General features: G+C 36.8%; 1 protein-coding gene across 2 annotated transcripts in view; it reads right to left on the bottom strand.

The window, feature by feature from the left end:
* The window catches only part of LOC121299199 (proprotein convertase subtilisin/kexin type 5-like), a 168,205-nt gene that overhangs the window by 107,345 nt on the left and 33,099 nt on the right, over nt 1-27,761 (bottom strand). For both annotated transcript variants that reach the window (XM_041226833.1, XM_041226841.1), the window contains exons 4-7: nt 25,649-25,792; nt 24,621-24,697; nt 3,804-3,892; nt 1,315-1,487 (exon numbers count right to left, since the gene is read on the bottom strand). In XM_041226833.1, the coding sequence (XP_041082767.1) occupies nt 1,315-1,487; nt 3,804-3,892; nt 24,621-24,697; nt 25,649-25,792 (483 nt within the window). The remainder of the gene's footprint in view (nt 1-1,314; nt 1,488-3,803; nt 3,893-24,620; nt 24,698-25,648; nt 25,793-27,761) is intronic.

Here is a 27,761-nt window from a genome sequence, read left to right as displayed (position 1 = left end):
GCAGATGCCTTCCACTGCACCGCTCCGCCATGAATCAAATTAAATGGCATATGGAGCTTAGATTAGGTTACAGACTTCAAAATATAAAAAGGTTACAGACTGAGGTCATGATTATGCCATTTCCTGGACAACACAAGTACATGATGAAAGCAAAAGGGTAGTTCGCTTGGGGACACGACCTACTTCACACCTTTAATACCAGCACCACAGTCTGAACAGCATTTAGAAAACCAAAACATTTCTATTGGCCAGGAACAGAAAATTCATCTTAATGTACAACTGCCCAAAAGGACACAAGGAATACAATCTAGAAAGTCTAATGATAATATATTTTGTTGCGGCAAAACAAAAAACAAACGAGGAGACTAATTGAATAGGCAATTCTATGTTAATTTTCTAAATCAATTGTTCTTGTAACCTAAGCAACAAGCAGCAGACTTAAGGAGAGTGGTTTAACATACACTGGTAAAATATATTTATTTTTCATGAACACAGCTAAAACAGTAATTAGGAATACACTGTTATACAGAGTATGGAGACTGGATCATTTCTTTACCTGAACCCATAACATTTGAATCATGTTTAATTAAGGACACTGGCAACAAATCTTGCCAAGGCTGCTTTCAACTTTTATAGCCCAGTGGAAGCATTTCTTGCTTTTTCCATTTACTAATGTAAACCAAACTATGTTATATTGAGCATATTTAGGAGCCAGTCTGGTTTAATATTCATTAACTAGTCTAAGAGCTCTATCATATATCATTAGTTATGAACCAAGTTCATCTTCAAAAGAGACTTCAAGTGGAAGATGGGTTGGTTCATTTTCATTATTTCTAAAACACTGACTGAACCACACTGAACGCCTGCACCAAACCTGAAAACAATCTCATTCATGTCAAAAAACCAAGAGAACCATGCTCTGTCGCTGTCTAACCTTGACAGTTCAACACTGTTCTCATGGCAGAACGATCTATGTACTGTTTTGCACTGTGTGTTAGGTTCATAGATTGTCTTTATCAAGGTTATGGGAATATATTTATTCAGTATCACAATGCTCCTGTCTCTTTCACCATAGAGAAAAAAAGTAGTATCATTAGTTTTATAGTTTGTTTTATCTAAGACGAAAATGAATCAAGCCACTACTCAAATAAAAAGCTACTTAATACAAACATTTAAACACAGTGTTTGAGTAAATAATAGCAACTCATAAAAACCTACAATGGCAGTACTAAAAACAAGGACAGTTTTATTTAATGATTTCTCTTTAAATAACTGGCTCAACCCAATAAGAAAATATATATTAAGCAGACCTACCAGTCTGATACCATTCTCAAAAGCCTGTCTGGCAAGTGATGCTGGTCCGTCAACAGTCTTCCCGTCGTCGTCTGGCCCCCAGCTAGCGCTGTAGATGTCAATGTGCTGTGGCTGCAAGCTGAGAGACTTTGCTTCCACCATGTCGGTGACATCACCATCCAGCATACGCACACCTTCAACAAATTAGTTTATCTAATAGCAGAACAGTAATATCCATATACATGACATCAAAGGGTGGGCAGAGTATTTTCAACATGACTGAACTGGGGCTATGGGCATGGGTTGTGCTAGATATTGTCACTTCTTGGTGGGTTGTTATGCACGAGACGCAGTCGACCAAGAAGTGACAATATCCAGCACAACCCATGCTCTCAAGTGCCTTATTCCTTTTATAAAACTGATTTATAAACACTTTATAAAAAAGGACAAATCTGTAGTTTCTAAAGATTTATTAACATTTTGAAGTATAACCTTCCACAACAGAAAATAGTCCCTATGAAGATTTTTTTTGTTTGTTTCAGTAAATGCAATTTTAAATACTTTAAATAAAACTATAAAAACCTTACTTTGATATGTTTAAGTTCATTTTTCTGACTTTAAATAACTATCAAAAAAACCTTGCTTAGCTGTGTATCTGAGGTGCCTGTCTTCCTGCATATTCTAGGTGAAATTATTACTAGGTAATTCACTCCCATTGGCTCTAGCGTTACCAAACAGCGCAAGAGTTTAGTGCTTTGTTGGGTTGAAGATTATTAAGTAATTAGTCTAAAAAGTAAAAATGTATATTTTTTTGGCATTTAACATTTAACAGCCCAATTTGTTTTTTGTTTTGTGATATTAAATTTCATTTCCCCAGTTTTTTTTTTTTTTTCTAGCAAGTCAATGTTACATTTTTGTACCTGTAAAGAGAGTGAGTGCGCGGTACAAACGAGGAGAGACAGTGAAAAATGGCGAGAGTCGGATGGTTAAGACATCACGTGCAGTAATGTAAATACTGTCGAAAAATATATAAATATTCACAGTTAAAAATTAATGAAGAGTGACTTTCACAAAACGACGGCTGATACCAACTAAAATGATGAAAATAAAAATTAATATATGACAAATAGATCCGAACAAAGTTACAGAAAATGATTGGTATGTACTACAAATAAAATACCAAAACAATGTCGTTTAAAATAGCAAACTGGTTTGTACTGCAAATTAATATAAACTGGAAGATATGACAAGACACCTTGATGTCTCTAGTATCTTCCATTACAGCAGGTATTTTGACATGTGTTTTGTTTGATTTTGGTAGCTCAGTGATACGTGGTTAGCACAGGTGCAGTGATTTGTCGTAAATCCTAATCAGGACATTGGGCTGGATATTGTAATGGCTTGGAACACTGATGGACCAAATCGGCAAGCAACATTCTAACAATCTATTTTATAATTGAGTGTAACACACGTCTTGACAAAACATCGAAACCTTTTGTAAAAGAAACAAGCTAACTGTTTGGAAAAATACACTTTTACCCTATCCACATTACCTAAACAATGCACAACCAACATATGTTGAAACCATTCACAGTTATGTTTTTAAAGTGATGCTTGTCCGTGACTTAGCTATTATGAATAGGTTATAAGTCCACACACTTGTCTAAATTCAGGTTAGTTAAACCCTTGTGTGTCATACAACAGCTTGTTTTATGTTAGTTTGTTTTCAGCTCATTTGCTGAACTGAAAACGTTTAATGGGTTTTTAGCTTGAGACACAATCGCTGACAAGCATCTAGAAATAACATACAGAAACCAGGCATTAGATAAGATGGCTCTGTAAGGGTGCGCTGAAGACTGAAGATTTGTTAATTCTGCAACATGTTTTCTGTCGACATATGAATTAAAATAGAAAGAAAAAACATCAAACAGGTAGTGCAATGCAGGAAAAAAATTCACAATGATGACAATGATTATTATTATTATTATTATTATTATTATTATTATTATTATTATTAATAATAAGAATAATAATAGATAATAAAATAATATAATAATAAATTTACAGAATAGTTATTACTGTTATTACAGGAAAAAATAGATAAGCAAGGGGCTGGCAAACTTTATATTAGCATGTTTTAAGTCATTGTATAGGTCATTTTACAAATATCAGATTAAAGAATATACTTTTCAAACTCAACTTTTTACAAAACTAGGTTACAACCATCATTACTGTAATGCAACTGAAGCTCCCTATGCATCACTCCTAAAAACCTGCCTAAATTACGGCAATTCAGGTTACTATAATTAACTTTGTTCAATTCCATTTGGCGTCTTTGTGGATGTGCAAATAACATGTTATTACTTTCCATTAAAATTCAAGTACGGTTGCGGAAAAAACATTTAGGGAAGAAGTCAAAAATCGAGTCTTCTTTTCACCCCAGTCACTTTGTGTGATTTTCTTCCAGAGTATAATTTATTTATTTTTTTTGTTAAATATACTTCACTTACCTCCAATCTTGGCATTATAAGCAATTCCTACTGTGCAGTGTGAATTGTTTGCAGAGGCTGCCACTTCTCCAGCGCAACGGGTTCCATGCCTGCAGGACAAACACAGAAAAGGTAACATCACTGGTCTGAGCCAAGAAGTTTGCCTTTAGAAGCAGCGACCTGACTCAGCCTGGAAAATAGCTGCCTTGGGATGAAATATTACTCAATTACCTGCTTGGCACTTTGTGGTCCAGATAAAAGTTGAAAAGTGCTTTTAGATCTACAAGTTCAGAAAGAACAAGAAAAACAGAACTGAGTCAACGGAATGAAAAAAAGGATAGATCAAAAGAAAAAAGTACATTATATATATATATATATATATATATATATATATATATATATATATATATATATATATATATATATATATACACACACACACACATCTACACACTGAACAAAAATATAAACGCAACATGCAACAATTTCAAAGATGTTACTGAACTGTTACAGTTCATATAAGGAAATCAGTCAATTGAAATAAATTCATTAGGCCCTAATATATGGATTTCACATGACTGGGAATACAGATATGCATCTGTTGGTCACAGATACCTTAAAAAAAAGGTAGGGGCGTGGATCAGAAATCTGGTGTGACCACCATTTGCCTCATGCAGCACGACACAGCTCCTTCGCATAGATTCGATCAGGCTGTTGATTGTGGCCTGTGGAATGTTGTCCCACTCCTCTTCAATGGCTGTGCGAAGTTGCTGGATATTGGCGGGAACTGGAACATGCTGTCTTACACGTCGATCCAGAGCATCCCAAACATGCTCAATGGGTGACATGTCCGGTGATTGTGCAGGCCATGGAAGAACTGGGACATTTTCAGCTTCCAGGAATTGTGTACAGATCCTTGCGGCATGGGGCCGTGCATTATCATGCTGAAACATGAGGTGATTGTGGCGGATGAATGGCACGACAATGGGCCTCAGGATCTCGTCACAGTATCTCTGTGCATTCAAATTGCCATTGATAAAATGCAAATATGTTTGTTGTCCGTAGCTCATGCCTGTCCATTCCATAACCCCACCGCCACCATGGGGCACTCTGTTCACAACGTTGACATCAGCAAACCGCTCGCCCACACGATGCCATACACGCTGTCTGCCATCTGCCCGGTACAGTTATAACTGGGATTCATCCGTGAAGAGCACACTTCTCCAGCGTGCCAGTGGCCATCGAAGGTGAGCATTTGTCTACTGAAGTCGGTTACGACGCTGAACTGTAGTCAGGTCAAGACCCTGGTGAGGACGACAAGCACGCAGATGAGCGGTTGTGAGGCCGGTTGTACGTACTGCCAAATTCTCTAAAACGACGTTGGTGGCAGCTTATGGTAGAGAAATGAACATTCAATTCTCTGGCAATAGCTCTGGTGGACATTCCTGCAGTCCGCATGCCAATTGCTCCCTCAAAACTGGAGACATATGTGGCATTGCGTTGTGTGACAAAACTGCACATTTTAGAGTGTCCTTTTATTGTCCCCAGCACAGGGTGCACCTGTGTAATGATCATGCTGTTTAATCAGCTTCTTGATATGCCACACCTGTCAGGTGGATGGATTGTCTTGGCAAAGAAGAAATGTAAAATGTCTTATTTCAGCTCCTGAAACATGGGACCAACACTTTACATGTTGCGTTTATATTTTTGTTCAGTGTGTATGTATATATCTCTCTCTCTCTCTCTATATATATAGAGAGAGAGAGAGAGAGAGAGAGAGATAGACACACACACACACACACACACACACATACATACAGGTAGTCCTCACACTTACAACACAATTGGTTCCTGAAGGTTGCGTTGTAAGTCGCAGAACATTTTCCCATAGGAACAATGTTATAAATTGGGGTTACGTTCCTGACTCTTTGGCCAGATACTATATTTTTACAAAAATTACCTGTTATATTGTACTCATGCAAATATTTATTTTACTCTTTACACTTAGCCCGATGGGTACGTGTATATTACTCAGGTATCTATTGATGGTTTGCACATAAATCACCAAATCACGTGACCTAAGTGTGGCCGGCCATTCTGGATGTCAAAAAGCTTTGGACGTCCTACTGACAACCTTTGAAAACATAGAACTATTTTTTAAAACACTTTTTTTTTTTTTAAATCATGCAGTCTGAAAAACCATGCTTAATATTATCCAATGAAGTCAGTCATCTCAGAGGTGAACATCGAGATAGATACATCGAGAAAATTCTGCTCGCTAGGCTTCAAAATGATGTGTATTTGTTGCCATTTGGTCTCTTCTCTGACAGTACATCTCTGTCTGACTTGACGCCTCATGATATATATCACTATGTAATAAACAACATTTTCCCGTACACCGGCCAAGATCTCAAGGCAAACAAAAGCCTTGATGCATACCTGTACTTCGTATCAGGATGGGTGACATGTTTGCATCAGTGGCTAATACCAGGGGGACACGTCCGTCATCTTATCATGGCTAAGGTAATCACGTCTCAATTTCACCTGATAAACTAGCAATAACAGTGACAACATTAATATAGCCAAAGGAAATATAAGACCAGAATTGAGGTTTTTTGTTGTTGCAGTTTTGTACTGTTTTTAAGTTATACAAATTATAGGGTGACATTGTTGTGCAAGAATCCCACCTTTTCTGAGGGTGTGCGCTTTATTTAAAACACAAATTCAAATAATATTGCTTACTGATAGGGTTGCCACCTGGTCCCACAATCCCAGAACACTTTGAGACAGAACAGGATTTTAAAAAGACTACTTAACAGAAAAAAGAACGCGTTAATTAGCTCCTATACCTTCAATCAAATTAATGATGGTGCTTAATTACCATGCAGGACAAACAATTGTACAATTATGATAATAATGAATACAATATATTACTTTTCATGTATTTTATAATTAGTAATTATAATAATAATATTTTATTTATTTATTTGCAGACACTAATACATAAAAGTCGCTTACTTTCTGTTTAACAGTAAATCGTTAAAACATACAACACTCTCCCAATCAGTAACATTGCTCAGCTGTTCGGAGGCAGTATGTTTAACTGATTAGAATGACTTGTCAATAATCCAACTTTCTCATCTGTCAGCATCTTTTGCTATGCAGTAAAATGATAAATTCAGTTTTTGGCCTTGTCTATTTCCGCATCCAACAGCACAACGCGCTACAACCATCTTCTATTTTAGTTTTTTAAAAACACTGGTAAACAGGCTGTCAACATCCCGTCTGAAGGTTTTTGACGTCCAAAATGACCGATAAGCCGCTGGCACATGACTTGTGATGTCAAGTGCAAAACATCAATATGGCTTGTTTAAAAGTACAGACTAGGGGCTTTCCAATGACGTATTCAGTGTGTGTATGTGGTACTCCCAGCAGGAAATACGATCGTCTCAAGTTAAGCCACTCATCATTTGACAGAGTTCACAGCTTAGGTTTCATTTTGTGTCCATTGCTCTTATCAGACATTGTTAAAGGCAAATAAATTCTAAAAAAACAAGTTACATGAATTAAATAAATAAATAATAAAAAATTATTCAGGGAAACCATGACAGGTACTGCAGATCATACACTGAACATGCGCACCTGACACATGGCTCAGGTCTTGCCGTGTCATAAATGCCGTATTGATATCGTAAAGTCGGAGCAGGGTAATAATGCAAAAGAGTCGTAAGTGCTGTGTGTCACAAGTCGAGGATCGCCTATATATATTATACAGAATTTCCTCAGTGTTTTTTTGCAAACTTCAAAAGGGATTCAAGGTGGGCTTCCTTGAGTAATGGTTTCCTTCTTTCCACCCTACCACACAGGCCAGATTTGTGGAGTGCTTGGGATATTGTTGTCACATGCACACTTTGACCAGTCTTGGCCTGTAGCTCTTGCAAAGTTGCCATTGCGCTCTTAGTGGCCTCTCTGATCAGTCTCCTTCTTGCTCGGTCTTGACGGCCTGATCTTGGCAGGGTCTTGGTGGTGCCACACACCTTCCACTTCTTAATAATCATCTTGACCGTGCTACAAGGGATATTCAAGGCATTTGATATTTTTTTATATCCATCCACTGATCTGTGCCTTTCAACAACTTTGTTCCCGAGTTCTTATGAAAGCGCCTTGGTGGAACTGCAGAATGTATCCTGAAATCATGTGAATCACTACAATTTAACATCACGTGAATCACTACAACTTAACACAGCACTTAACTTGGTGTGTGATTTTGAAGGCGATTGGTTACACCTGAGGTAATTTAGGATTGCTATTACAAAATATTTTATTTTGTCACAATGGTGTGTTGTCCCATGTTAACCTCCAGTGTTGCCCCGTGGGGGGGTGGGGGGTGGGAGGGAATAAATTATTTAAACGCTCTTTGGTTATAACACTCATATTGCATCCCCCCCTTTAATATATATATATATATATATATATATATATATATATATATATATATATATATATATATATATATATATATATATATACATATATACATACATATATACATATACATACATATATACACACACACACACACTACCATATTTCCAATGAAACGGAAGATCAAGTTATTCAAGCTTTATTTTGTAACTAGACATTACTTATTTTACATTATGGGTCATTCCATCACAAATTATCAATAAAACATTAGATTTAACACCCTACCATCTTCATTGCACAAAACCCGAAAATTTACGTCTACAGTTTTAGAGGGGACAAAATTTGGTTGACTTTGGAGCCCCTAACCTTCAAATCGATCTTTAACTTAAAAAATATTTGAGCTAGAGAATTGTGTGTTAGATGTATTTTTATTGGAAATTGTATGAGGAAGGCGATATTTGTTGTTTGCTCTAGAAATAAAAATAAAAAAATAGAACATGACGTTACCTCCACCACCACCACACCCACACCCACCAGAAACTATGAATAATAATGGAAGCAGTTCACTTTCTCAGTCCTTTTGAAATGTTGAATTTCAAACCCACACAATGTAGTCTCTTGATGAAGCTCAAGTGAGACTTGGGGATTGAACACATAGCATATTCTCAAGGGGTATCCGGCATTTCTCATCATTCTCTAGACAGAGATACTGCCCTGAATTCCAACATGGGTGCATGGATTTGATAAACACATTCTTCAGAGAGGGGTTCAATCATTCCAATCCAAATTGTAGCTGCACAGATGCAAGATGTAAAACCTCCTTTCCTATATGCAACATTATCTTTTTCCTTAGCTTTCATCTGAGCTACCCCAGGAGATTGTCAGAGGGAGAGGGAAGAGGATTTAAGCTGGTTCTGGTAAATGGAAATGCATTTGTAGGTGTGGTGTCTCCATTATGGTCAATGTAGATTTGAACCTGTGCTCTAGGTATTCAGCATGATCTCTTTTTCGAACAGAGATGAAGGTTATGCTGTGGAAGGTAGTCATGCAGAATGGAAACAAATCCTCTGGTGTTAAAATCTGCCCAGCAACAGAACACAGCTCATTTTTGAAGTTTTTCTCTTGGCTGTTCCCTCTAAATCACAATCACAATTTGAAGTCCAGTTTATGGTATCAAGTTTGATGAAATTGTACAATTTTTATATGGTCAGCATAGCCATCACTGAAGCAATTACTTTTTTTTTTTTTTTTTTTTTTTTAGCAGTTTTTCCTTCTGTTGGGGGGAGAGTTTAGATTGAGAGGACTGCACAGCTAATGTTAAAAATAGATCAAGGTCAATGCTGAAAACCCAGGACAAAAGGTTCAAGTTAGGATTGACTATTAAAGTGATATAGATAACAACATAATTCCTCTTCCACTCATTAAATACTATAGGTCTCAAATGTACTATTTTAAAAGCATGACATCTTGTTCTACTGTCTTGGTTTAAGAAATCTCCAATTGCAAAGCCATGCTTTCAAATAGTATGGCACTTGCTTGGTCACTTCACCTAGAAGTTGAAAGTGTCCCCACATTTACAACTGCTTCTTTCCTATCTTTAACCAACAATATTTGACCCAGATGGCACTGCTGATGTGAAATGACCCAGGAAGTGAAAGTGTAACAGACTTTCTGAGAATAAGGCATGGAAACTAACATATCATGTTTTAAAATAAAAATCCATATTTGTTATGGCAGCTTTTTGCAGAACTAAACATTTTAGACCTAGATTACTAATGAAAGATCAAAACAAGTATTCTTTTTTTACAGCAAATAAATCATATTACCTTACTGTAACTTTGTATATGTGAAGCAGACTTTGACCTTTCCACAGGGTTGTGTCATATTCGATATTACCGTATATCGATATTGGAAAATGTGGACGGTTTTTTATATATATTGTCAATATCGTCACTAGTCCTAAAATAAACATAGCTAATAAAATAAGACACGTTATAAAACATCCTTCATTCATACCATGCCATGTTAAAACACTGTGGCGCCCAAGAGAACTCTGTGGAGGTTTAGAACAAGGCCGCTGTTACTTTCTGTTCGTGGATGTTGCGTTTAATGTTGCTGCTGTCAGCTGTGTGCGTGCTTGTGTGTGAGACATTGGGGGAGGGTGTGTCTTAGACTGGATACGTTATCCACTTTCTGTGTGTTCGTTTGTATGCAACAAGCAGCAGAGGGAGCAAGAGAAAGCTTGAATGTTGGTGGTTGCAGCCAGTCAACTACTTAACAACTGATTACTGTTTGCTAAGAGACTGTTGAGGCAGTGACGTTACCAGTTTCAAAGTGCACCAAATCCCAGATTGATCTTTTACACCAAATCAACCCGACATGAAAGATAAGTTATTCAAATCCCTTTCTTTAAAAAAAAAAACAATTTTGCTTTGCCACGTGTTTGCTTAACAAGCCAAAAAACAAGTGCTTTTTGACAACCTATATTCATGACAGAGCTATGCTGGCATTACTCGTTTTTTTTTCAAACTATCAATATAGTTTCCAGATTTGTTGCAACAAAAAATGATGTTCATTTCGGAGGCATAGTTACATACAAATTCTTATTAAGACAAGAGAGTTGACTTCACTGTGAGGTGGCATCCCGTACGTACAGACTGAGATGTTGACAGTGTGTGTATAATGTAACAAAAAACCTTCACGCAGTAAGAATGAGCCTTCAGTCAATATTTATTACACTAATACATGATCAAAGACAAACTAACAATTAACAGGTCAATGTGGAACTATTCTGTCTCTGTTGATTCGCGTCTCTCACTGCTTCACAACAATGAACACTCCCCGTTTTTAGACCCAGCTAGTCCCGCCTTGTCCCACTTGACGGCCAATCTCCAGCAGCTCCTGTGGTACATGTCTGTCCCCCATAGGCTGCTCAACCGATGCGACACACAGCCGCTCCTTCGCTAAGTGTTCCTGCACATAGTATATGTTACAATATTCTCTTTTATTATTATTATTATTATTATTATTATAACAGGTTTGTTATAGCCGAAGGTTCGATTTAATGAAGGCCATTACAGCAAGGGTGTACTGTATTTCAAAATGTTCAACAACCGACAGCTAGCTACAACGCAATCATGATAAATTGGTTAAAAGGGACATTAAAATGGGCTTGTTTTAAACACTGATATTCATTTTCCTGATGTGCTTAAATTTGGACTTGGTTGTTATTTTCTTTTTTTAGGGGGGGGGGGGCGGGCACATGGTTTTGACTTTGCATATGTTTTGCTGGTGGGCTGGTGGCGGGTATGTTGTCGAGTCTTACGTTCACAATCTGTACGTGGCATTGGGGCCTCAAAAATTACGGTATTATCGAATATCGTGATATTTTTTATATTATCATCATCACGTTATGAAAATTACAATATCGGCACAACCTTACCTTTTCATAAATATTTTTTTCAGATCTGTATTGTTTAAGGGTCAGAGGTCACAAACTTTAAAAGGGTAACTTTTGGAAATTTAGTTTTAATGTCATTTTTGGATTTGTGCAATTTACAAAAAAAAAAAAAAAAAAAAAAAAAACACACCTATCACTATTCTGTAGCTCAAGTTGTTTTTGAGTTACACATCGATTAAAGGTTAAGGGGGATCCAAAATCAACTTTTGACCCGATCAGGCAGAAAACATTTCTTTTTTTTGCCATGAACAACCAAAAATCGGAGTGGGTAGGGTGTTACCTGTTGAGCGATTTGTCACGGAATAACCCTTATATCTGATAACAAACATAAGAGTAAAGTCCCTGCATATAGATTAAGGGGTGTGTCAAGTCCTTGCATCACGCAAGTATCCATTTGAATTAATTTGAGTAAGATTAATAAGAATAATAGGGCCATTATGATGCATTATCTGTCAATGTCAAGTCAGTGTGAGGAGGAACTAGAATTTCACAGCTAAAAACAAAAAAAAAAGAATCCCCCCCTGGTTGTTTTCAAAATAAAAATCAGTTCCTACTTTAGCCAGGCGTACCGCCTATGAGTAGTACTCAGTCCGCTGCATATCTCTAGTACATACAGTCACAGTATTTTTTCTCAACTGTTAATCTAACACTACCCAGAGTTGATCAATTAAAATATTTTTAAAAATTCCTGTGACAGAATAGAGCCGTGCCAGTGATGCTTTGTTTAGTTTAATAAAGATTGATTTATATTTAATGTAAGTTTGGCAGGGATCTGGTTCCCAGTTAGGTAACTGAGTGCTAACTGGGGAATAGCCACATGTATAAAAAGGGAAGAACACTCTGTTGAAGGAGTTTAAGAGAAGGATTGAATGTGTTTCAGTGAAGGCGGATGCTCAGTCTGAACCAATAAGCTGTGTGTATTTAAAGTCTCTGAACTGTTTTTGTTGAAACCTTTTAGTTTGGCCCTTGTTTCTTTGTGTCTGTTTGTTAATAAATGTGCGCTCTGGCACTTGCACTGCAGCTTCCCTGTCTCAGAGACTCATTCCTGCCAGATAACAGCTTGGGCTGTGATACTATCCTACCACAGTCACTAATTCTTCTTCAGAAGACTGCATACACACACCAAAATATTACTGTGTTTATATTTTTTATATATATAATATATATATATATATATATATATATATATATATATATATATATATATATATATATATATATATATATATATTTTTTTTTTTTTTTTTAATGTTAAAATATAAATATTTACATAAGTAACAATAATGTAATCAACTAGGTTGACAAGCTTAATCCAATCAACTCCAAATACAATATTTCAAAGATAAAAAGGCCATTACATATCCCTTTGTTTTGGATAGCATAAAAAGTATTGTGAAATAATTCATATGAAGAGGAAGAGTATGAATTCTTTCAAAAAGAAATTCCATTCCCCTGACTGCCTTTCATTATTTAAAGTTACGAAACTGGATTCTTGTGTTAAATAATAATAATAAAAAAACACTATCACCTGCCTTTCCAATAAATGTTGCACTATGAACATTTATAAAAAACTATGACTTTAAAACAGTTAAGGAAATACCAACTGTTTCTGTCAGCAACCTGGAAATAACGGATCGTAACAAATCACATTTTTCACCAAATATGTATTTCCCAATATAGCCAATAGCTCAACCTATGGGGAATCAGTACATACAGAGAGAACATCTTCTTTTGTTAGAAAACCTTCTAACAAAATGCCCATGCAAATACAAAGATGGATGAGCAGTTCAGAGGCCAGCTTATCAAGGGTCCAGACCTGCATGCTGGTGTGAACACGTTGTGGGGGACCAGAACAAATATAGTGAAGTGACTCAGGTGGATGGTCGTGACACCATACAAAACGCAATGTTCCTTTCCGCAAGTGTAAGTTTGTCCTACCTATAAAAGTACAACAACAAACGTATGCATAGTGAGCGAAAATGAGAAAAACTGCTTAGCAAACCAACCCAGGTTACGCAACAGTCCGTCTGACTGCATATTAACGTGTCAACGGGCTTGTCTCAATTAAGCTGCATTACTCCTCTCAATGTTTCCTGCTTAGATAAGACTCTTAGAAAGGAATGTTGTTTTTTTCTTTAGACACAGAAATTTCTTGGCATATTCAGAGTCTAGTTGCATTTGGTTGCCTTGTTCACTTGTTAGTTACATATTCTATTGAATCTTGCAGTTCGAAATTCCAACCAACGAGCTGAGAAATGGCTTAGCTAATAAACCAACATGTTTTGGAAAAGATTCAACAGATGCTCTCTAGAAATGCCAGAGAAACACAATACTGTATCTAAATATACAATTATATTGAAATATACAATCATCAAACTTGGGGTGCATAACTGGATATGGTCTATGTAAAACATGGTGTCTTTTTACAGTAAAGCTACCATAACCCAAGAGGTGTTAAATGATAAATACGGAAAATATGCTGAACTTCATTTATTTGTCAACTATAATTTTTGACCAAAGTCCAAAAACAAACACATGTTAGTTATACAAATCCTTCAAAGTACAGTAAATGCAATTGAGTTTCTTAAGAAGACGAATTCAATAACAGCAAAGGAGTAAATCTGGACTGAGAACAAAGGAATTCTTAACAAGGTAAAAGAATACCATAGCTTTGAACAATCATAAGATAACACACGTCACATGGAGTGTGCACGCTGTGTACTGACTGATGGGAATTTTCAGGCCCAAACAAAAGGCCAAGACAAGGCTTCCCTTGCCACACATGTGGAACACAGGTATTGTGTCTTGCTTTTATAGCCTTTCCAAAGATTATTTGCCACTCTTTGATCTAGGCAATGATTTTTCCATGTGAAACATGAATTTACTAGCATGAAAGACCAGTCATATAGGCTGCATCTTGTTATACTGAGTACCTGCAAAACATTACTTTAATCACTATGATTAAACCCACAATTTATGTCTGAAAGTGTAGGTGGCCTCATTTGCAATTCACTGAACTTTGAGGTTTAATGGGAAAATCCAGTAAGTGTATTACCCCTCATTGAAACAGGCAAATCTAAATCATTCTTCATTTTTAAGACAATGGGCACAGTGAGGTATTCATACCTATAAAAAACAAGTTCAAAATGTACAGACCTTCCCAATCTTAAAAAGGGATACATCATCATCTACAGGTATTACTTATGTAGCACTCCACAAATCTGGCCTGTATGGTAGGGTGGCAAGAGGGAAGCCATTACTCAAGACAAAGTTGTTAAAAAGAAACAGATCAGGAGACGGGTATAAAAAATATCAAAGGCCTTGAATATCCCTTGGAGCACGGTCAAGATGATTATTAAGAAGTGGATCAGGCAGTTCCTCCAAACTGGATGACTGAGCAAGAAGGAGACTGATCACAGAGGCTACCAAGAGGCCAATGGCAACTTTGCAAGAGCTACAAGCTTTTAAGGCCAACACTGTTCAAAGTGTACATGTGACAACAATATCCCAAGAACTCCACAAATCTGGCCTGTACAGTAGGGTGGCAAGAAGGAAGCTATTACTCAAGCAAGCCAACCTTGAATCCTATTTGAAGTACGCAAAAAAAAAACACTCAGAAGATTCTGTAGCCATGTGGCAAAAAGGTTTTGTGGTCTGACAAAACTAAAATAGAACTATTTGGCCTAAATGCAAAGCGTTATGTTTGGCGCAAACCCAACACAGCACATCACCTAAAGAACATCATCCCTATTGTGAAGCATGGTGGTGGCAGCATCATGTTATGGGGATCATCGTCAAGTACTGGGGCACTTGCCAGGATAGAAGGGAAAATGAATGGAGCAAAGTACTGAGAAGTCCTTGAGGAAAACCTGCTATCCTCAGCAAGAAAGCTGAAACTGGGATGGAAGTTCACCTTTCAACATGACAACAACCCAAAGCACACAGCCAAAGCTACACTGGAGTGGCTAAGGAACAAAAAGATAAATGTCCTTGAGTGGCCCTGTCAGAGCCCCGACCTAAATCCAATCAAAAATTTGTGGCATGACTTGAAGATTGGTGTCCATCAACGCTCCCCAAGGAATTTGACAGAGCTAGAACAGTTTTGTAAAGAAGAATGGTCAAAATATTGCCAAATCTAGGTGTGCAAAGTTGGTAAAGACCTGTCCCAACAGACTCACAGTTGTAATTGCTGCCAAAGGTGATTCCACAAAGTATTAACTCAGGAGGGTGGAGACTTATCCAATTATAATCTTTCAGTTTTATATTTTATATATATATTATATATATATATATATATATATATATATATATATATTTTTTTTTTTTTTCTCTCAATAAAAACTTTTTTCCCCTTAACAGTGTGGAGTATGGTATGTAGGTAAGTGGAAAAAATCCTCATTTAAATGCATGAAACCCTGAGGCAGTGACACAACAAAATGTGAAAAAAGTTCAAAAGGGGGATATACTTTCTACAGGCACTGTATATGTAACGTAGCCAAATTGAAACCCAAATCTCCAGATTATGGTCTGATCTCTTAAGAAGCAAGAACATGTAGGAAAGGAAAAACTGAGAAAAAAGAGACTTTTAATCCCATGGCCAAAGCTGCATGGTAGTGGTATCTGGAAATCAGAGCAGATGCTGTTCTCCCTGCAATGCCACTTACTTTGTAAAGGGTAAGGATACTGCCAACAGGACAATGCCATAAATCCAGAGGGGTCAGGGACCACATAAGCCTCCTGCCCAATCACTGGACCTCAATACAGTTGATGTGCTATGTGATGAACACAACCAAAGGCAACCACCAGTCAGTTGTTTGAATGGGGTAACAATATTTTTTAAAGACTAAAGACTTTAAAGCAACAAAGTCCTGGCAGAGGGGACACAAACTAGAGCCGTTCAGTTGATTAATACTGAGCAGGTGATTATTTCCTGTGCTGTAAAAGGATTTTAAAAGACAAAAAAAACACCCATCTGAGTTACAATCCAAGGTTATAGAACTTGCAGGGATTCCAGGAATTTTTCATAGCGTGTTGGTAGGATGAGCGGGAGCTTTGTGAAAGTAGTTGTCAGTATATATAATATTCTTGATCTATGGTTGCTAGTAGGTAGATACAGAGTCTGCATATAAGGATGACGTACTCCCTAGCAACGCATGGACGCCATTCCACGGAAGGGAAACAAGATTTTTGCCATAGCGTCTGCCCGAATGAGAAACCTGTTTTTACCTTTCAAAACATTAAAATGGTCTACGATTATGTGGATATAATTATTGCTGTTTTTACTCTTCTTTCAAAAATAGCATAAATATTAGGTTTTCTAAACATTTTCTTTTTTTTTTTCAATCGTAGTGTACTGCATAGTACCGTAGTAGTTTATGCATGCGAGTTGTATTGCATTATTTGTAGTTAAAATAATATAGGCTACTTAGTGATTACTAAAAAAAAGCTATACTAATAACATGCATCATCTCACATTTTAAACATTCTAATAAACTTTACTGTGATCATTTGATTGCAGAGTTTTGCTTTTGTTGTCGTTGTTCCGATATATATGGCATATCAAAAGACTTACACTTGATCACACATGTGCTTGCAAGTATGAGTGGAAAACCCATTTGTCACTGGTGTTCCATAGTTAAGGAATATACAACATAAAACGAAAAAAAAAATTATAAAACAAATTGTACCAATTACCACAATCATGTTCTGAAAGACGTAGCCCAAGAAATACCAGTCACTCATATACACACAACTAAAATATGACCATGATACGAATCACAGGGAAGTCAAGCAGTCATGGTTTCAAACATACCATCTGGTCCCAAAAGAACATTCACAGACGGCAAGCCGGAAACACACAGCTTCAAGATCACAGCTAAGGTTTATTTGTTTGTTTGTCCCCTCCCCCCACTGTTTGCTATTTCTTTAAAGTGTGTTGAAATATATTTTGGAAATAGTAACAGAGTGGATTTGAAAAAAGAATAATTTAATAAAATAATAAACACATTTATTATTTTAAAAAGACGGATCTGTCACACTAATTTATTGATTTTTAATGTCAGAATGTGTGCTATATTACTGACAGTAGTCACAGATAAAAAGAACACAGTAAAAAAAAAAAAAAAATAAAAAAAAAAATAAAACACAGTAGTGGCTGTACAATCCTACTAGTATTATTAATCACATTAGTACAGTCTTGTGTAGATAGAGATGCAGTTGGTCAGGGAGGCATTAATATTAACATACACCAATAGCACTGTCCTGCTTTGACGTTCTGTAGTGGAAAGAAAACTGTGTCACAGTCAAAATAATGTAAAGGATTATGCAGTACATGAGTATCTCTGCAAACCTATTCAGAATTTAGGAAAATGTAACGATTTTTTTTTTTTTTTTTTTTACGTGGGACTAAGTTTGGCATTTATTAAGTGGGAATCAGAGTTATAGTGCAAATTAAATATAATATTTGTGTGTATTGTAAATGGTAGGGTCTGGCATTTAAACATCTACGTGTTTTCAAATAAAACACGTCTTTTGCCGTGATGAAGCAGCATGTTTATAACTCGTTTATAGAATTATTAAGTGACTAAAGTTTTTCAAGTTTGTCTAAAAAAATGGTTAGATTAAAAAGACTGGCTAACTAAATGAAAGTCTTAGAGGGAATGTAGTTATGGTATAATAATAAAGATCTGCATTGGTGTTGGTTGTTACAGAGCCATGTATCAGGGGCACACCCGGGATCTAGTCTCATCCTTCAACAGGGGGAATGTGCCAATAAAGTTCAGTGATATTCAATCTCATCTCCGTGTCGCATACATTACATGCACTAAACTAAAGAACACGATGCCACAACCAACCCACTGAAGAGTATTGAGAGCTGAAACAAGAATTTTAAGCAAATCAATTTCTCACAAAGGAATAAATCAACAATGTTTCACAGGATTATTATTATTTTATGGCAGTTTCGCAAACTGAAAACACAGCAGAACGGCCTGATTACAGCGTCATTTTTACAGGTAGCAAAGTAACGGGCCATTGACAGTGCTGGCGAGAAACCTGGGTTGTATGAACACTGTTCCATGCATATATAATATTGTATAGGGTCTTGACAACATGACACTCACAGGATCTACATCCTCAGGTTTTCTACTCATCCACTGTTACTATGATACTATAACTGAGACAGAATTAGAAGGACAGATCACAAGTTTTTGCACTGATTATTTAGCTTAATATCTATGATGCCACACTTAAACAAATAATAATGATCAGTTAAATTGTAATATGTTTCTGAAAGTTTATAGACTATGTTCAATAATACACATCAGATAATATTCTGCATGGATTAAAGCAAATGAGCTAGGTAAATAAATAGCTGTTAATTTCAGGATCAGTTTAAAATAGTTTTGAACATATGACTGATTTGATAATCCAATATTAAATTATTTCCACATACCCTTGCACTTAATCAAATCCTCTTCTCAAGTTCTACAAATCACACGCATCGACCTCAGTGATCCTTAAACTGTTAGCGTTTCAGATGTCCGCCATCACACAAAAACTCAAATGTCAGAATTTCTTCTCTTTATTTTTATTAATTATGGAGGTTAAAAATAAAAATAACGAGCATGTCTCTAACTCAAGCGGCCGCTGTTTAAAAACGCAGCACTGAAATCACTTCAATGCAGAGAATCTATAAGCAAAGGTTTAAAAGTCAGCACGCTTAGCAATTGTCAATTCTTTTCTTTTTAAATTACCTCCTCTACAACCGTTCTCCTCGCTCCTGCTCACATATTTATCAACGTGATATCAAAGTTATCTTAATGTATTCGTGTTTAGATTAAATTTATGTATCATTTTCTGTTTCCGACATCACATTCTGATATCTTGAAGTGTCAACTGTGTGGCTCTGTCACCCAAAATGTGCACAAGACACTAAAACGGACAAGGTTTACAGTAAAATATGATAATTACTTGTTTAAAGAGTAAGTAGCAGGGTTCCAAAATATAGTGCTATATGTCCCCATGTGTTGATACAATTGTTTAAATAATGCAGCTCTAATTTCTATTTTCATTGTTAACATCCTGACAACTTTTTACACATATAACTTTAAAGTCTGTTTCAAAGCTTTTTTTTTTTTTTTTTTCCCCAAAATAGCCGCTCTAGTGCGCACTGGGGTTTGAGATCTGTCCTCTAAATCACTTAAAACCACACACATAACAAGTGCTCTGGCTTTTCTGTTCCATACCACATCATGGATCGTTATTGCTGTCACCTGTCTGACAATGTGGACAATAATCCTGACACTATCTGTGCATTAGAGTGGCCAATTTTAAAAGAGCTTTCAAACAGACTTTAAAACTGTAAATGTTAAAAGTTGTCAGGATGTTAACAATGAAAAGAAACATTACAGGTAAGTTACTTAAACAGCTTAGCAACATGTGGAGATGTGTAACACTATATATTTTTAAAACCCTGCTACTTACTCTTTAGAAGGGTTTTAGGAAACCACAAATGCAAGCAATAAACAAAAAAGAGACATAACAGAAAAGGATAACAAAAGCAATACCCGTAGGAGGGCATTACAGGCAATTTAGGGTATAATGAGTAAGTACACACTCTACAGCTACCACTGGAGACTGCTTGAAAACCCATCTTACACAGAATTACTTATTTTATGTTTATTATGTGTAATGACGTGTGTTTTAAGGGATGAACTGCACAATGCATACAACCCATTCTCTTTCTTTCTTCAATCTTTACCTTCCAGGGATCAATTACAGTACTTTAATTTAATTTGATGAGTCAGCCTCTCTGCAATGGGTATGTATGGAATACATTGCTTCTTTATTACAATTCACATTTATTTATATAACAAAGGCTACCGAGTAGGCTCTGTTATTATGAAAATTGATGGAGGTCTGTCTACCACTGTATCCAGAATGTTAAGAGTTAAATAAAAAGAACATTGAAGACCACATGCAGCTAGAGGTGGCTTCTGCTGTGATGTAAAGTCAAACAATAAGTCACAACAGAATAGGGCAAGTACTGAACCTAAAAGTGTTGCGTGATTAATGACATTTTCAGACTTGTAAATCAATGTTGAAAATATTAGCTCTGTATGTTTTTTGCTATCTTTTCAGATGTTGGTAGTGTAACAAAAAATATCAGAGCTTGAGGTTGTAATGACGAGCACTTTGCTACACTACTTTTGTTGTTGTTGCAGAGACAAGACAGTGACTGCATGAGCAAACATTAAGTGCAATCTAACTAATCCCATTACAGGTAAAGTACAGAGCTGAAAATTCCACTGAAGATCTGCCCTCTCCTCCTCCTTCCCTCTCTCCATTGATGATTTTTCCAGCTTGCTGTTGAAATCAACTACTGCCACATGCCCCCTGGACCCCTGGCTGACTAACACTGCCCGTCACTGTACCTCTGATCTTGCTCCCTCCATTATGCGCACTCTCAACCTGTCCCTAGACTCTGGCTCAGTTCCTGCTGCCCTCAAGCTTGCCAGAGTTACGCCGGTACTCAAAAAACCCTCCCTTGACCCAGCTGACATATCTAATTTCCATCCCATCTCCAATCTCCCTTTTCTCTCAAAAACTCTCGAAAGGGCTGTAGCCAGTCAGCTGATGAAACACCTCACAGACAACAATCTGCTTGAATCTCTACAGTCTGGTTTCTGGCCACATCACAGTACTGAAACTGCTCTGCTCTGCTCTGGATTGTGAATGACCTCCTGCTCAATGATGATGCTGGTGCTCCCTCTGTGCGTCCTCCTTGACCTAACAGCTGCTTTTGACACCATAGATCATGGCATTCTTCTTGATCACCTTAGGAAGTATGCTGGAATCTCTGGAACCTGTCTCTCCAGGATGTCCTCTTACCTATCCGGGCGCAGTGGTGTTGCAAACCCAGTCACTTGTGGTGTCCCCCAAGGATCTGTTCTTGGGCCCCTTCCTATCTATTTGCTTCCCTTGGGTCACCTCATCCGCCAACACAGCCTCATGTTTCACTCCTATGCTGACGACACCCAGCTCTACTCAAAACTCGACCCTGGTAGCCCCTCTGCCATGGTCCGGCTCTCCGCTTGCATTCAAGACACAGAGGCCTGGACGTCTTGCAATTTTCTACAAATAACAAATCTGAACTCCTTCTAGTAGGATCTAAAACTCAACTTAATAATCTAAATATAGCTGCCCTGAACTTCAAACTGTCTGCTGCTGCCTTCCCCCACAGTACAAAGCCTTGGTGTACTTCTTGACAGCAACCTCTCCTTTGATCCCCACATCTCCTCCTCTCCAAAGTCCTTCCCTACCTTTTCCTCCCAGATGTGGAGATACTTTGTCATGCATTTGTCTCCTCTCGACTCTACTACTGCAACTCTCTATATGGTGGTTTTCTGGCATGCATCATAAACAGACTGCAGCTAGTTCAGAATGCTGCTGCCAGGACCCTTACCAGATATACAAAATGTGATCACATCACCCCCCGTCTTGCCCAGCTGCACTGGCTAACTATAAAGTTCAGGATTGTTTTCAAAACTCTTTTGCTCACCTATAATGCCCTTCATCACACAGGTCCAGAGTACATCCTCAACCTGCTGACCAGCTATGTCCCTGACCACAAGCTGAGGTCCTCCGGCTCTGGTCTGCTTGTTATCTCCAAGCAAAAGTGCACCACACTTGGACAACGCTCATTTAGCTTCATGGCTCTGACTCTTTGGAACTCTCCCAGCTTTGGTGCATGATGCTCCCACCATCGCTCACTTTAAATCAATTCTCAAAACCCAAAAATCCATGTTCTTTAAGCCTGATACCTGCTATTAGCTGCTGTGTTGCAGCTACTATTTCACGTATTATGCACTTTCCACTGTATTTAATGTATTATGTATTTTTACTTATTTTTATATATAAATATAACTGTATATTTATGCATTTCTCTGTATTTGAACAGTTATGGATTTTCCTCTTATTACTGCAATGATTGATTTCAATTACCTGCAGAAATATCTATAAAAGGAATGCAGTCAAAATACAGCTAGTTTACAGTTCAACTGCACATCTGTTCTTATGGTAAAAGAAAATGAAGAGTAACAGTGCTGCTCTTGAAAAGGTGATGAACAATGTTACTGGCTCCTGGCAGGCACAGTGCCAAGAACAACCCTTCCACCCCCCATCCAACCACTTCAGTCTCACCATGATCTTCACCTGAAGCCAATTTTCAAAGTACACAAAACCAACAAAATAATTCCAGTAAACCTTAGTTACATGCTGCCATCATGTTGGAGGTCTCACACTTCTGTATTTGAAACACACACACACACACACACACACACACACACACACACACACACACACACACACACACACACAATTACAGTGAATGTGATTTTATTATTTTTTTAAATGGTATTTTTGAAATTAATAATATAAAGAATGTATCAATGACTCCTTGTGAATACGTTAGTTCTTCTGGTTCACATCATTCAACATCAAAAGGTGAAGCAGTGGTACTGGGAGATAGGCCAATGTTTGAAGTTTCTGGTAGATTGAGCTCTGGAGAAATATATCTTTAAAAACAAAATATGCTCAAGAAGAGTCATAGTATAACAAAACAAAATATTCCTTTTCCTTTACAAGAACACAAACTCCCAAAAACAACTCATGTATTTTCAATGTTGAATGCATTCTTTCATGACTAACAAATTGCTTCAAATACACATTTAACATAATGTTTACATCTTTCATACAGGAAAGTGAAGGCAATACATATTGGGCAAGATTAAGAGGAATTATTTTATTAGCTCTATGTACTTTATGAGCCAGAACAGATTTTCTAAATGTATGTTTAAGGAGCTATGTTCACAGGTAAAGCTGGTACAAGAGTTAAGATGCATCATGCCGCTGGCCACAAAAGTCAAGGTGAGATGTCTCGCATAACAATAACAACTTCATTCACAGCTGACTGTTGTCTTCAGGGGATCACAGCAAACATTCCAGTGCAGGCCTGCATCATGCATTGTGCTGCCAAGTCGCATAGTGCCAGTATACATTTCTGGCTCCTCTCCTACATACCATAGTATTTACATAGTCAAAACCAGGGCTTGACAATGATTTTTGGGTTGCTTTTTTTAATTTTATTTTTATTTTTTAAAAGAGGGAAATAACAGTAACATGTACTTAAGACTGAAAAGAGAAAGAAAAAAGGTATACCATAAAAGTTTAAAGGATCAAGAACACTGGTGTCTGGAGCCCTCCACAGTTATCTATTTTAGTAATGCACCATGACCTACATCCACCGCATGTAATACATCTGTGAAATAACTTCTAAATACACATCAGAAAACCTATGGTTACAATGACAAAATAAATCCTCAATATTTCTACATTAATAAATATATAAATGCAGGCATAAATAAAGACAGAAACAATTCAAATGTATTGCACTCCCTGTTAAATTTGAGAAACAACAAAAAATACAAATTAAACACTGGTATGAATACAATTAATATCCTTCTTATATTAAGAGGGCCCAATATTTGGTACACACTACAAAAACAAGGTATCTAAGTAACTTAACACCAACCACTAAGGATATAAATAACATATCACAAGAGCCAATTCCATGAAAAAGTAAGTCCCCAAGACCTGCAATCTCATAACAAATGCACTCAAGGGTTCACCAAAACTAGGAAGTCCTAAATTCTGACAACCTCAAGAAAGTGTGTCTATGACCTTACCAAGTTTCACTATAAATAAATTAGATATACTTATATAAATTATTATATATATATTATTCCTATTATATTTGCATCAACTTAATTTTCATAATAGCAATAATAAAGTATTAAATTGACATGCCTGGAAACAAAGACAAAATGTAAAAAACAAAAACAATAAAAAGGTTAGTTATGGAACAAAAGTACAGAAACAGTGCCTTGTCTTACTTGTTTTCATTGCTGGCGTCATATCGAGGCATTGGGTCATAATCATTACCATTGACATCAAAGCTGGCCTGTGAGTCCTGCAATAAGCAAATTAAGGAAATTGACATCTGTGTTCTAAAAACTGAACTGCAGAACATCAGGGTACTTAACACAATACATTTGAAATGATGTGGGCCAAATCAATAACCTTAAAACACATTATCTAGCAATGAAATGATGTCCATAAATTACTCCACTGTGGTAGAAATCACTTAACATCACATTTTGGCAAGCAGTTATGAGGGATGAATTTGTGGTGAATTAGGCAGATCACAGCACGTAAGTAACACAACTTGTAATGATAGTTTAAATCAGTAAGGTCAAAAATGATGGTATTAAAAATAAATAAATAAATAAATAAATAAATAAAAACAACACTTCATATTTTCCTTTTACTTTAAAACTTTTTTTTTTTTTTTTTTTTTTCATATTGCATGTGGGATATTGGGATGTTAAATAAATAAAGGGGCATTTTCAACACAACTTAAATCTATTCCAGCATTCAAGCAAATATTTAATCTCAAATACATTTCTGAAAAGTGCCTTAAAATTTGACGTGCACATCAAACACTGAGGGAAGTTAACATTTAGATTTTCTGTTACACTTGTACATTCTGCATCACTTCTTCAAATTATTAAAACAATGCAGATGTTAACTGGCAAATTAAATTTGAGTTGGTTTACTGGTGAACCGAGGCAAATAATGTATTATGCAATGAATATAATATGGCACAACTTCTACTAGATTTACTACTTATTTACATAGTTAGCTCCTCTTAACTGAAAAAATAAAAAGCAATGAGTGATACATTTCTGTAAAATACTATACTCCCTCAAATCTGAAACAGAAAAGCAGTATTTCTAATTACAGAGAACGGTTTTGGTGATTTGCCACAACATAATTTACTACTCTATGACAACTCAAATACACCAGTAACTTTTAGTTTTGAGTCCTGAGCCAGTGTGGTTGACCAAAGACAATAACTTACATAATTCTCAATTAGGTCTGGGTGGTTCCGCTCAATCCCGTCATCTAGAATGGTGACCACAACATTCTTACCAGTGTAACCTCTCTTCCACGCTCCTACAATATTCATGTCAGACTGACAGTTGTGGGTGTTATCATTGCAGTGCTAAAAAAGGCAAACAAAAACAAATTTTTAAATTGGTAAACACCAATACACTGACATCATTCAATTACTGGAGGATCCATCTTCCAGATTCAAGCTGGCCCGACCCAGACACTGCTGTGGAAAGTTAAGCAGAATTCTGTGGTGCTGTATCAGTGGGGAAAAAAGGGTATAAGATGCATTTACGAGCAGGGTAAAAAAATCAAGACAAAATCCAAATTAAATGTACATTTTGGGATCAACTTTGAAAATTCAAGAGCATTATAAAAAGCACTTTCATAATTACAACTTTGTTGTAGTAGTTCCTGTACACAATGCATTTTTAATGGCAATACAGACAGATCTGAATGCTTGCAACTGTATTTTCATTTGAGCTTGGGCTTCATTCATATACCATGCACTTTAGATATATTAGGGGGTTTAATCGATTAATCACACCTGTAGGCTCTGATTGATTAAAACATAATTGATTGATTGATTGATTTCTCTTGTCTACCAGACTGCGGTGTGAAAAAGAGTACTTCTAAAAATCTTGATAAAAGGCCAGCGGGAAGCTATATGAACAATTCACTAACTGATCATTTAATATTTATCTGCGTTGATTAGTTACAAAAAATATTTAAATTGACGAGGATTTACTATGAATACAAATTCACGCGCAGACACAAGAAATGGTTAATCAATAGTAGTATTTTATTAAGTACACATAATAAAAAGAAATCAGAAAAGTCATAAAGTAAATCTTAGTCTCTAAGCACAAACACAATTCAAAACTCTCACTACCTTAACTTGACTAGCAGGCAACTGAAATATGACAACGCTTGTCTCCTCACACACCGGCAAGCAAGCAAGCAAGCAAGAAGTTCTGTGACGTAGTAGCTTGCTCACACACACATCCGCCCACATCCAAGCACACAGCTTCAACTGAGATGATGCAGACAATCTTAGAATATATCACATTAAGCTTATTAATGGTATACAGTGCCTACAGAAAGTCTACACCCCCTTGAACTTTTTTCATTTTGTTGTGTCAATGCCTCAGGGTTTCATGCATTTAAATGAGGATTTTTTTCCACTTATCTACCTACCATACTCCACACAGTTAAGGGGAAAAAAGTTTTTATTGAGAAAAGAATTATATATTAAAAACACAAAACTGAAAGATCATAATTGGATAAGTCCCCACCCCCCCTAAGTTAATACTTGGTGGAAGCACCTTTGGCAGCAATTACAGCTGTGAATCTGTTGGGATAGGTCTTTATCAACTTTGCACACCTAGATTTGGCAAAGTATGACCATTCTTTACAAAACTGTTCAAGCTCTGTCAAGTTCCTTGGGAGCATTGATGGACAGCAGACTTCAAGTCATGCCACAAATTTTTGATTGGATTTAGGCTCTGACTGGGCCACTCAAGGACATTTACCTTTTTGTTCCTTAGCCACTCCAGTGTAGCTTTGGCTGTGTGCTTTGGGTCGTTGTCATGCTGAAAGGTGAACTTCTGTCCCAATTTCATCTTTCTTGCAGAGGATAGCAGGTTTTCCTCAAAGACTTCTCTATACTTTACTCCATTCATTTTCCCTTCTATCCTAACAAGTGCCCCAGTCCCTGCCGATGAGAAACATCCCCATAACATGATGCTGCCACCACCATGCTTCACAATAGGGATGGTGTTCTTTAGGTGATGCACTGTGTTGGGTTTGTGCCAAACATAACGCTTTGCATTTAGGCCAAATAGTTCCATTTTAGTTTTGTCAGACCACAAAACTTTGTCACATGGCTACAGAATCTCCAGAGTGGTTTTCTTTTTTTGCATACTTCAAACAGGATTCAAGGTTGGCTTGCTTGAGTAATAGCTTCCTTCTTGCCATCCTACCATACAACACAGATTAGTGGAATTCTTGGGATATTGTTGTCACATGCACACTTTGAACAGTGTTGGCATTGACCTCTTGGTAGCCTCTTTGATCAGTCT

The sequence above is a fragment of the Polyodon spathula genome, chromosome 2, assembly GCF_017654505.1.
Source record: "Polyodon spathula isolate WHYD16114869_AA chromosome 2, ASM1765450v1, whole genome shotgun sequence".
NCBI lineage: Eukaryota > Metazoa > Chordata > Actinopteri > Acipenseriformes > Polyodontidae > Polyodon > Polyodon spathula.
Note: the sequence above shows the minus strand (reverse complement) of the source record. Positions and strands in the feature narration are given on the sequence as shown.